The sequence below is a fragment of the Cyanistes caeruleus genome, chromosome 4 (assembly GCF_971803275.1).
Source record: "Cyanistes caeruleus chromosome 4, bCyaCae1.hap1.1, whole genome shotgun sequence".
Lineage (NCBI taxonomy): Eukaryota > Metazoa > Chordata > Aves > Passeriformes > Paridae > Cyanistes > Cyanistes caeruleus.
The window spans coordinates 82,159,478-82,171,510 of NC_141704.1; the positions used below are offsets into that span (position 1 = coordinate 82,159,478).

The following is a 12,033-nucleotide window of genomic DNA, read 5'->3' on the forward strand; positions in this document are numbered from 1 at the left end:
AGGGGGAAGTTTCCCTTGAGAGAAAGAGAGAAGGAATTGGGATAAAACTGTGCAAAGACCTTAGGACCTAGTTCCACCACTGTTTTTTAGTGAGATCTACGAAACAAGGAGGGCCCAGCTGAAACGCAGAATGAACAAAAGAGAATGGAGCACTCTGAGCTCAGCCTCAGCTCGCAAACTTGTTCAGGACCTACCCGGAAGATATCATCTTCAGAGGCAGCAGAAACAGCTTCTTTCATGGCCTTGTCCAGCTCCTCTTCAGCTGTCAGGTCTCCAGAAATTGCTCGTCGGATCTCCGGCCCGATGTCGTGGAGTGTGCGCAGACCAGCCTGCAAAACAGCAAACTATAGAGCTTCATATCTCCGAGTGGGCACAGGAGAGACAGCAGCATTGCCACTTCTTCCTAAACACTATGGAGCCCCTTTAGCTAACAGAGCACCCCCAGCTCCTAGAGAAACACCAACAAAGCCTGTTCTTTCATCTCCACCTCAGAGAAACTCTTGGCGATACAAACCAAGGAAGGTTTGTTGCTAGTCCTTGGCTCCATCACTGCAGGACACAGACATAAATCCACAGGCTTGACTGAGCAGGCCTGTGTGCTTTCAACTCTGGGTTCTCAGATCCACAGCCAGAAGCTCTAGAGCAGCCACAGTTCCAGCTGAACCATCTAACTCTGGTGCCTTAGAAAATCTCTTTGAATCGGCAGCTTAAATATGGATTTAACAACTAAGCTTCTGGCATTTGGACCTGCAAAGTCCTCAAACCCCTCACTGATTGGAGTCTGTTCCAAAGAGTCCATCCAGGGTGGTAAGCTGTGGGTGTACCAAGGCCTCATTCTGTGTTTGTGCCCACATCACAGCACTTTTCAGCTTGCTGAAACTCCAGAGTCACCCTTTTTTCTCAATGTATCCTCCAGGGACATAAATAGTACTGCTGGTACAGTCAATGGGCTTTTCTCTTTCTGCCACACAGCCTGGTAATCTACTGAATGAACATGTAAGACAGTGGGGAGCAGATTCCAGTCCTCACAGTCCAGTCCATTGGATGGCCTTGGCATCCAGGTGTGCTTTTTGTTTTTTCAGTGACTTTGCCTCCTGGCAACATGCACTCCTCAGAATGGGTCAAATGTATGCGGGAGTAAGCAAATGTCTGCAGGACACTTCATACCAGTTCTCTAAAAGGATCCCAAGTTTCAGATGTTCCTGGCAGACTGCTAAACTGTGATTATGCCTCACCTGTGCCTTCCATTTCCAGAGCTGAGAGACCACGGCACACAGGTATTTCTCCAGAAGGATTGGTGTGATAATTCAAGGGGTCTAAGAGCTCCTTCCCAGTAGGGACAGCCCATTTCCACCCCTAGAATGGTTGAAGAGGGCAGTGGGGCCACCCCTGTCTCTAGTGTACCCCCCATGTCCTCTCGGGGCCCGCTTGTCACCTGTAAGGACAGCGCGTTGCGCTGCGAGGGCTTCCCCACCAGCCCCTGCTCCTTGCGCTTCTTGAACTTCCGGAAATACTCCTGGATCAAGAAAGTGGCGTAGAACTTCCCCACGGTCACCTCGTCATCTGCAAAGTGGGGGAGTGGAAAAAACAACTTCAGTCAGCTGACTTATCAGTGGTTTTGCTCACATAAGCCGTGCAGAAGGGCCGGGGGCTGCAGCCCGTCTCTGCTTTGCATCAGGATGCAGGGCTGAAGGAAGGGATTGCTCTGCAGCCAGGGGTTGTATGGGAACTGACAATGGTCAAATAAGAGATTTTTAGGCTTCAGGCATTAGCTTGAGCTTGTGGACATGGTTTTCTCTGAGCCTGAGAGAGTTTTCAGCCTGTCAGTAGCTGATCTGTTTCCCAAGGGAAAGTGTTTTGGGAAACTTTTCTCTCTCAAGGACTTTTTTGTAAATAGGGTTTTGGTTCCCAAAACAGTGGTGTACAGATGTTCTGAGTGTGTTTTTGTCTTGTCCCACCAATGGGATGAGAGAAGTGTTGTTCCTTTGACCAATCATGTTAAACCTGTATCAGAACACCTTATAAAAGGGTTATAAAACCCCAAAAGAAAGGCTTCTGCCTCCTTGGGATGAGAAACCTCAGCTGTTGTGATTAAATCCATGCTTCTATTTCATGTCCACTAGCGACATGAGCCTGTGTGAAATAAGTCACACAACTTTCTCACTCTGGCCTGAAAAATCATAAGGAGAAATCCAAACAATCCTTAGAGAAGGAAATCAACCTTTGCAGAAGTTGTTTGTGCCTTGTTATTTACTTGTAAGAAACAGTCAGGGAGTGTTGTTCCTAATTATGCAATGATGGTGATGTCTTGATTTCATGACCAATGAGAGTTTTACCTTTTTAGACCTTCTGGGATCTGTCTATGAAAGAAGATCTGGAAGAATAAAACTTGCTGTGTTGTGAAAACAAGCTAGAGAGTCTGTGTTGTTTCTTTTGCTGTTCCTAATACAGTGTGACAGAGGTGCAGGTGGCATTGGGGCAGACTGGCTCTGGTGGTGGTTAACCACAAAGGATCTGTTTATAGCAGCACCTCCCAGTCTGGGTCAGCACATGATGCTGTCTTGTGACAGCCTGGTGTAAGATTTACTCACAGGCTGGCTGGCCAGCAGCATCTGACTGATCATCCATCCCAGGCCAGCTCTGACCCTTCTCTGCACTGCAATTCTGTCCCTTTGTGCCTAACATGGGTGTGAGTGAACAGAGAAGATCATCCCTTCCCTGAAATGCAGTCACACACCATAAAAGTGGTCAGTCAGCCAAAAATATTTTTCTCCAGGTAGCTCTCCCTCCTTTCTGCAAACCCACTGGAAATTTTAGAAGATGTGGTCCACTGACTTCAGAGCAGGCTGAGCAAGGCTCAGGACCTGGCTGCACCTGTTGGCTGACTGCCAAGGGCTGCTTTGTGCTCATGGGGACACCTGGAAAGCCATACAGGGTGCCTATGCACCAACTCCTATTTATGCACATTTTTTTTTCTTTCCCTGATTTCTCAGCAGTAAGAACAGCACATTCATGTTAGTATGGAGCAGACCTCAGCCTGATGAAATGCAGAAAGCTTGTAGAAGAAAGCCTCTCCCCCTTATTCCTGATGATCACAGGGTGCAGTAGGACAGGACAGGTGTGGGACAAACCCAGAGAGATTCAGAGACAAGATCCTGCACTCACCACCTGCAGGAGGCACCACCTGGTCCAGCAGCTTCATACTGGTGCGCTTCCAGATTTTCTTAATTATTGCTCTCAGCTCTTCGTTGGCTTGCTCCAGGTTACCTGCAGGGTGAAAATCATCAGAGACAGGAATTAAGCAGACCCTGCAGAGGAGCAATTTAATGTCTGGCATGGAAATCTCAGGAGGTAAATATCAGAGTGTTTTCAGTAGTGGAAAGTTTTGGACCAAGAGATGCTCAGACCATTCCTAAAGCTCCCTCACAGCAAGAGGTCTTCAGTTCTAAGAACAACCTATAGGGTTTTTTGCAGTCTTCTTCCTAAATATGCATAGTCATCCCTGGGTAGGGAGGTGACTTTCCTTCTGGATACCCATTTCCTCTCAAATGAGTCACCTTCAGTTTTATTTCTTGATTTATGTACATTCAAACCCCTCTCTTCTCTCTCTAGGTGCCTGAAACCAGTATCTTGTCGTCCTAAAGGTGCTGTTCCTGCAGTTTTTATTATTTCTCCCCTGCACTAAGGCTCCTGAGGGTGTTGCACAGGGCTCTGCATGGCAGTAATTCTTCCGAAAGGATGCAGTGAAGATAGGGACACGGAATAACCTGCTGAGGATGCAACACATGGACAGCATCAAAGGCAGAAATCTCCAGGGCTAATTCCAAACTCCTTCCCTGACCACTTAAAAAATCCTTCTAAGGCAAGAAAGAAAGGAGTTTGAGCTTCAGATGGTTTCCCAGGAGTTCACAGGCAATGACTCCGAGAGTTTGAGGCTCAGACAGACAAGAAAATTGAGTTCTGAGAATTGAGGTCTTTGTTTCATAAGATTCAAGATGTTTTACAGGGATTGTGGGTGGCTTTTTCCTCAGGAGAGTCTCTTGTGCTACAGTCAAATTCTGCTTAGCACAACTTTCAAGGCCCTTAATATATTTTTTTTCCATTTTACCACTGTTTTTTGGGCTCAGCTGGAACTGTAAGGTAGAGTTCTGCTGGCCTCTGCTTCCCCAAGCCTGAAATGTAATGCAGCCACTCCTGAGGCAGAGATGTTCAGCTGTGAATCACAGAGCTACACTCTCTTTTAATGCATCTCATTAATACATGAAGCCAGATTTTGACTCAGGACCAAGATCTTTCATTACAGCAGGTGACAGAGTGCAACAAAGAGGACAAGCTGAGCCCCAAATCTTGTCTGCTTTTCCTGCAATGTACCTGCTGTCTATGCAAAGTTATTAACAGTCCCTTTACCTTTCATCTGCCTTTACAACACCACAGCTACTACAATGTAATGTTAACTCATGCTAATGGAAGCACAGGAGGAGTTTTTGTGAGATGAGACCCTCGAGTCCAAGCTCTTTCTTTTCCTTTGGACTGGAAGATCAGTGGCAACAGCAGTCAAGAAGTGGCTCTGCAGACAGGGTACAAAGAGAAGGGTTCTTTGCCCTTCATCCTTCTCTTAATTGCTGTGTGAGCAGACATTGATCTAAAACTTTAAACTTTCAGACCACTGTGAAGAACGTGATCAATAATTTGAGATGATACTATAGGAAGCACTGGCTTCCCAGGCAGTGGGAAACACTGTGCTTTCCCTAGAAGATATTATTCCTCCAAACCTCTTTACATAGCTTTTCCCCCGCCATGTGCTGCATTTGAGTAATTTGGATAATTTTAAACAAGATGTCCCTGTTGGTTTATTCCAGCTCAGGACACCTTGGCATGAACACCTTTCTATCCTTGCAGCCAGCAAGCTTCTCACCTTCTGTCTTGATCCTCAGTGCAGTTCTGACCAGTGCAAAGAGAGTGGCGTTGAACATGACGGTGCCATCGCTGTTCAGTGGCATGTTCATGGAGACAAGGCGCTGTGGGATGAAGAGAAGAAAGACAACAGTCACTCTGCCACACATGGACTGAAGCACGCTCTTCCTTACGTCCTCGTGGAGCCCTCCAGACCTGCCATCCCTTCTATGTGAGTATCCATGGCCTGTGGATTAGTTACACAACGAGAAAACCCCGTTATTTCTACCTCTCCTAATCCATCTCGAGGTGGGGGTTTGACAGTGCAAGCAGATGTGTGTTCTTGGTACTTGAGAGCTGTATTTAGCACAGATGTGCTCTCCTCACCAGACAAAAGGCTGATGGCCCTGAGAAGAGCACAACCACCCTGCTGGTGACCCTCCAGCCCTCCACTGGGTGGTTTTAGCCCAGAGGAGCTGGTGAAAGGCACAGGGCAGCCCAGGGGTTGTTCAGACACGCTGTTGCTGGCTCTGCCTGGTGGGCAGCGAGCTGGGATGTGCCCAGTGCGTGAGACAGGGTCAGCTATTAAACACCACAGCAGCTGTTGCGTGTAAAACAGCTGGTCTGGTGGAAGGCAGCCCTGCCCAAGCGTGAGGGTTGGAATTAGGTGGCCTTTAGGGAGCCTTTCAGGCCAAACCATTCTGTATTCTCCGAGTGATTCTCTGGTTTAGCTGCTGTGAGCCCCAGCCTCCCTCCCTTACTTTGCAAGCCACGCGGTGAGGGCAGAGCTTCCCGAAGCCCAGCGGGGGCTGGATCCGCCGGAGCAGCGTCACCACATCCAAGTGTTTGATCCGTCCCCTGAAGAAGAGAGCACAGTGAGGGCTGCATCCTGACCAGGGCTGACCTGCAGAGTGCAGCTACAGCTAAAAGTGCCACTAAGGTCCCTCCAGCCTTGTGCTGCTGCTCCCTGTAGCCCAGGCTTTAAGTTATTATTTCAGGCCTCTTGCATTTGGTGCCTTCTGCAGGATTTGCCCAGCACTCATGTAATTTCTACTAATGCAGAAATCCCAGCTGCCAGTCATACTTGAGACAATACTTGCAAGAATTGACCCCAGCCTTTTCAGTGTTGCAGTTTCTTAGTGCATGATCAGACAATTTGGGGTTCTCTTCCCATCACTGACCTGCTCAAAATAAAAATCTCCTTATTTACTTGTTGGGCTGAGGCCTATAGCAGGCAGAGAGGTTTGTATTTTTTTATTTCCTCTCACATAGATAGCCCCAAGCCACTGCCTTTTAATACTTGTTTATGCTTTGGGCTGTCACTAGAGTGAGCACAAAACAAAGTACTGATCTTCCTCCACAGGAGCAGTCAGGTTTCTCTTAAGTTTGGTAAATGGCACCTCAAAAGAAGAATTCTCTCATGGAAGGAGGGAAGTTACCAGAGCCAGAAGAGGGGTGTGGGACATGGATGGGGAAAAGGAATAAAAGAGCCTCCCATTTATGAGCAGGGAGGAACAGGATGCCACCTGAACTGGGTGGCTAGCTATTATTTGGCTTCAGCCACCGCAGTCTTGCAGTCGAGCAATCACAATTAATAGCATGTTTTGTTAATAAATGGTGTATTTATTAGAAGTCTGTGCTTATTCTCCATCCATATTAAGAGTCCCCAGCCCAGGAAGTCACCATGAAGGGGAAGAAGTGTTTAAATTCACGTTTCACTCTCCCAATGTGACACACCCTCACACATGGCAGAACCTGAGCCCAGACTAACCTCGACACCATGTCTCCTAAAGAGATCTGCTTTTACTTCACACCCAAATCTCTCTCCAAGGCTTTTGCATTATGAAGGGGGCTTTGCAATTACAATTGTCAGCTGTACAGTAATGCCACAGGGATCTAAATGCACTTTTTAAGCCTAAGCATGTGTCAAACAGAGCATATAATACCGAATGTCAGTTAAGCCCTCATGTGAGTTGTTGTAGTGTAGCTTTAAATCCCTGCAAGGCTGTTATTGTGAATAACCCTGCAGACAATGTGAGTGTGCTGGTTGTGATGGGCATAAATGACACATGAAAAAACAGACATTTGAGCACAGCAGGTCTGCTCTGGGTACAAAGTCAAGCAGAAGAGCGACAGCTCAATATTCCAAACAAATACAATAATAAACCAAGCCTCTAATCACCTTTTCTCCATCTCCTGCTGGCCCTCACTAAGTCTACATCTCCCCTATAGGAAGTAACACAATGGTCTGACAGGTAACAGTGCAGCCTGAGTGCTGAGATTTCTGTGAGTATCTTTGCACTTTGGGTTTATGGATTCACCAGCAGCACCTTGTGGTGATATCCATTTTAGGAGTTTTGTACAAAAAAATAAAAAAGATAAAAAATGCAGGAGGAGCATGGCACTTACTGCACTGAGTCTAGAGAACAGAAAATAATGGGCCTGTTCTCCTGAGGAGCTCTGATATCCAGGCTGGGTTACTTACTTAGCTTCAGGGTCATACTCTGCCCAGATCCTTTTAAACTCATCCAGGTGGTGTGGTCCTAAAATGGACCAGTCCCGTGTCAGGTAATCGAAGTTATCCATTATAACAGCTACAAAAAGATTGATGATCTGCAAACAAAGACAGAGATGATGTGATGGATGAGGCAAGGAACAGTAAATTTTACCAGGTTCTCAATTTAAGGTCTGCATTTGGACTCACAAAACTAGGAAGCCATTGGGGTTAGGTTCTTTATTCCCCCATGCCAGCCCCCCAGTTTAAATGGGAAGAGGCCAGAGGTGGAATACTCTCAGCTGCTTACATTTTTCTCTTCCCTGCTAAATGGAAGAGGCACAAATTTGCTGAATTCTTCGATGTGCTGTTGATGCTTTAAGTTTTAGCTTTCATGTTTTTTCCCTAGGTGTGTAGGGATATATATATATATATATATGTCTATAAAAATATGAAAGCCAAAACTTAAGGCATCATTGTCGTGGCTTTTTTTTTATTTATCTCTGCCTTTGCCTGGAAGAACGGGGTGGGATTTATCTTTGATAGCCAGCGGGGCTGAGATAAAAGCCTTTTCTTCTGGCCCAAGACCAAAACTTTTAGAATGCTGCTGCTGGTCACTGGGAGAGTTTTGGGCACCGCTGCCAGCTGCAGAGCGTGTGCTGTGGCTCTGAGCAGCGCCAACACGGAGCAGATGCAAGTGGGATATGTGTATTCTCACAGTCATTGCTGCTGGCAGGGGAGGAAAAAGCTGCTCAGCAGCCAGAAGGAAGGTAGGAGGGAAGGTGGGAAGTGTGGCTGAGGCGTTGCTAGCCTCAGCACAGCCCACAGCACGCTAATTTGGTTTTCTCATTGAGGGGGAGATAGGGGGAAGAGCGCTCCTTTGCTCTTGGAGATCATTCTTGTCCTGTGCATTGCTGACATCTGGGCAAGCAGAGGCTCAGTCTGACAGAGGGAAGGGTTGGGGAGGGTGGGCTCACCAGGAAGGCACAGAGCATGTAGAAGCTGATGAAATAGAAGACGGCGAAGCTGCTGCCACAGGAGTGATCGGCTTCCGTGGAGTTGGCCGGCTCCGACTCCGGGTCACACTTCTTGTCCGGGAGACATGCCAGCATGATTTCCTGCCAGGCCTCACCTGTGGCACACCTGGGCAAGGCAGAGGGCAGGGGAAGACAGCAGTGACCTTGGATGTGACAGGGACTGGCATGTTAGCAACCTGTTCCTGATCCCATGAGCAGTAATGTGAATTTTTGCCACTGAGGTCAATTAAGAGCAAGTTAGGTCGATGGCTTTGACATCTCCTGGCATGTCCTGCTCCCCTGTTTGGCTTTGTTGCCATTATCAGCATGCCATTTCTGACTGGATTTGACTGCTGTGGGTATGGGGCTCTCATGTTCCAACCAGAATCATGGATGTGTGTGTGTGTGTGTGTGGCATGACTGTGGATTGCATCTAAAATAGTCCTTCAAAATTACGACAGTGTTGAATTTGTGCCAACTTCCCACCCCTTCAGCACCCCTCCCTGGCTCCAGCTGGAGTAGGATGATGTGATAAGCTGAGCTGGGCATGGCCATGCCTAAGCTCGAGTTCATTGTGTCCCTTTCCCTGCTGGAAGTCACACTGGCCAGATTTGAACCAAAGAAGTTTTTGATGCATATCAAGACTGGAGAGCGCTGGAGGCTGCCTTCCTTCCATGTAGGAGGATCTGTGTCCCTCCCCAGCACTGAGAATTACCAGGGTGAGCTGCTGGGGTACAAGAGACTTCATGGACTGGTCATTCCACCTGACATAATTCCCCGCTGAAGGACAACACGTCACTACTCACCTCGGGAGCATGACACGGTGGAAGGAGATAAGCTGTGCCCGAGAGCAGAGGAATCCTGCTCCCAGACTGACACAATCCAGAGCTGTCATACACCCACCTGAAAAGCAGCAGCACTGCCTGGGGGAAGGTCTGGAAGTTATTGTTGCGGTTGATTTCTGTGGTGTCGTTCAGCGCGATTTTACCGAACACCTGGCAGAAAGCAGAGATCTTTTCAGATTAGCCCTGAAAAATACCCAAACCTCTTGTCACCCGTAGCTCTCGGCCTCACCCTGACCCTAATATTTAATGGAATCTGCTCTTCTATTAAAAGAAGCTTTTCTGTGTGGCTTTCATATTTGTTGTTGCTTCCCCGGCTTCTGCTTTATCACCAGAAAAGCGCTAATTTTGCCGTAAGAGGCATTTTGTGTCAAAGCAAGGTGTCCTTCCTTATTCATACACTGAATACCTGACACGGGGCCTTGTTTTAACCAGCACTCATTTGGGAAGGGAGTCCAGCTGAAAGAAATCAGTAACAGAGAAGAAAAGGCTCCTTCCTTCATTGCTTATCTCTGGCAGGTGGAAATGGCAGCAAAACACCAGCAGCTGCTGAGCCCTGAGCTCCCATCTTTGTTGGGGGCCTTGGATCTTCACAAAGAAATGTGAAGTGGATCTGGAATTGTCCTCCAAATGCCTTCTGTAGTCATGCTTGTCACCAGCAGGTGTTTCAGGGGTCCTCCCAGACTGCAGCAGCGTGAAGATGATGACCAGATCTGCCCAGACAAGGATGCCCTAGAGCTTCCTCCTGTGCCACACCAACTAGTTCATCCAGCCACGGCACAACCATCAGCAAACCTTTCTAGGGGCCTGTCTTTGGGTGTGAAGTCCCCAGAGCAGAAGAGTTTCAGGCTTCTTTAAAATAACCTTGGCTAGCTGTGGTAGTTTCAGACCTTGTGTGGCAGCAAGGTCTCTGCACAGCACACTCAGGACTATTTATTCCCCACTGATAACAGCCTGGCAGAGTTCTCGGGGGCTGAGAGCTGTAATCTCTCTGCAGCCAAAACAAGCAGCAGGAACAGAGCAGCTCTGAGAGAGCACCCAGCTTCTTTTCAAGGAAATGTCACTGAGAATTAGCACCCCAAGAGGAACAGTGAGGCGGAGAGGAGCATGGGGACAATGGTGGGAGGGCCTTGGCCAGATGGGAGGGAGGGTCAGCACATGGCAGTTTTCCTCAGGGGTTCCTCGTGGATGCATGGGCCTTCTCCTGCCTGGCCAGCCCCACGCCACAGGCAGCACTGACAGCCAGATTTGAGACAAGGCAGCCCACATTGTTCATTTCAGGCAAATGTAGGTAAGGGAGCTTCCCATGATCTTCCTTTTGACCCTGCATCTTCCCTCACGCACAGGAGGCAGCAGCTGCTGTGGTGTTTTGCATGAGGTACCTGGGAGGAGCTGTAAGTGGAGGTTCCTCCCTCACAGCCTCTCCAATCTGTGCCTTCTGGGCCATCCTATGAGCGGCTTCATCCATCAGCATCAACTTGGGTGTTTTCCACTTGAGCACATTAGCTAGTGAGGCTTGAATGTTGTTACGCTCCAAGTGGTGGCAGTGGCTGACATGAAGTAGTAGTAGGTCTCCTTTACATGGGAAATTCTGATATTTTTATCAGTTCTGCTACATCTAGTCTTTCGTGGTAGCTGCTTAATGGAGTGAGGGATGATTTTCCTTCCCACGTGTCTCTGTGTGTGAGGGAACTCTGTGTGTCAGCATGTTCAAGAGAGAGTAAAATGTCTGAGGTGCCATTTGGCCAAAAAGTGATAATCACAGGTCTGTGGGGCTCTGGGGAAACAGGGAAAATGAAAAAAAGTTGGTTTTCTTATTGGAAGACATGAGGGCACAAAGAGACCTAGTAATCCAGATCAATGTGATAGACTGATGTATGATCTTCAGGCTGCTGAGGTGATTCAAACACAGGCTTGAATGTAAGCCAAGGGTTAAATAAGTAACTTAGAACTGTCAGAAAAAGGAGTAAAATTACAGAATAAAGCATCTGGCCCTGGCAGTGCCCTGTAGACCCCATCTGTGTGGGTGCTTGGAAGCCACTTATGCTTTGTGCAGCGATGTAATACCAGCTTAATACTCTGAAGTGATTCTCTGTATGGCACAGGTAATTCTGTAAGATCTTGGCCATCTTAGGTATTAAAGGCAAAACTGGCAAGTTGACAGTATGAGCTTAGACTAAATGACAGCTGTGATTACTGGGGCTATTGAGATAACCTGTGATAATTCAAGAAAACATTAATTTTATTTTTCACAGTGGGGCAGGGTAGATGGAGTCTGTGAGAACACATGACTATAATAACAGGAAAGAAATTAAAACAAGGTCACAGAGGTCAGATGAATTGCATTACAAATTCTGTTGTCACTGTGAAACCAAGAAGCCTGTCATGTTTGAAGACCTCTGGAAGCAATTATGCCGTGCCTTTCTATACCGTGGCCTCTGGTCCCAGATGGATGACTTGTCTGAGAACTTTGATTAACACTGGAGTGGAAAGTGAAGCTTAGCTTGAAAAGCAGCACAGCAAATGAGGCTGGGACTGTCACAGGCTGTGCCTGTACCATGTGCTGTCTTCAATGGTCTCTGTGCAACATCAGTTCTCGCACAGGTGAATGCTCAGGATGATTCCAAACGCATTTTGCAAACTGAGTAAGATGTTGATGCAGCTTCCTGGAGAAACTCTGAGTGTTGGTACATTGGGTCTGATCCCATATTTACCTTCATGGGTGTAGATCAAAAGCTGCTCTTTACAACTCAGTGGAAGTTATGCCAGTGTGAAAGAGATGCAAGAG

The 12,033-nt window shown here is 47.5% G+C and overlaps 1 protein-coding gene across 6 annotated transcripts in view; it reads right to left on the reverse strand.

The window, feature by feature from the left end:
* Positions 1 to 12,033, reverse strand: part of CACNA1C (calcium voltage-gated channel subunit alpha1 C) — a 461,478-nt gene that overhangs the window by 11,362 nt on the left and 438,083 nt on the right. For 4 of the 6 annotated variants that reach the window (XM_086886085.1, XM_086886089.1, XM_086886088.1 and 1 more), the window contains 8 exons: positions 9,307 to 9,398; positions 8,365 to 8,530; positions 7,379 to 7,506; positions 5,655 to 5,751; positions 4,916 to 5,018; positions 3,166 to 3,267; positions 1,436 to 1,563; positions 195 to 329 (listed from right to left, as the gene is read on the reverse strand). In XM_086886085.1, coding sequence (XP_086742211.1) covers positions 195 to 329; positions 1,436 to 1,563; positions 3,166 to 3,267; positions 4,916 to 5,018; positions 5,655 to 5,751; positions 7,379 to 7,506; positions 8,365 to 8,530; positions 9,307 to 9,398 — 951 coding nt within the window. Of the gene's footprint in view, positions 1 to 194; positions 345 to 1,435; positions 1,564 to 3,165; positions 3,268 to 4,915; positions 5,019 to 5,654; positions 5,752 to 7,378; positions 7,507 to 8,364; positions 8,531 to 9,306; positions 9,399 to 12,033 lie in introns of all 6 variants that reach the window. The other 2 variants (XM_086886086.1, XM_086886083.1) reach the window with 1 other exon arrangement.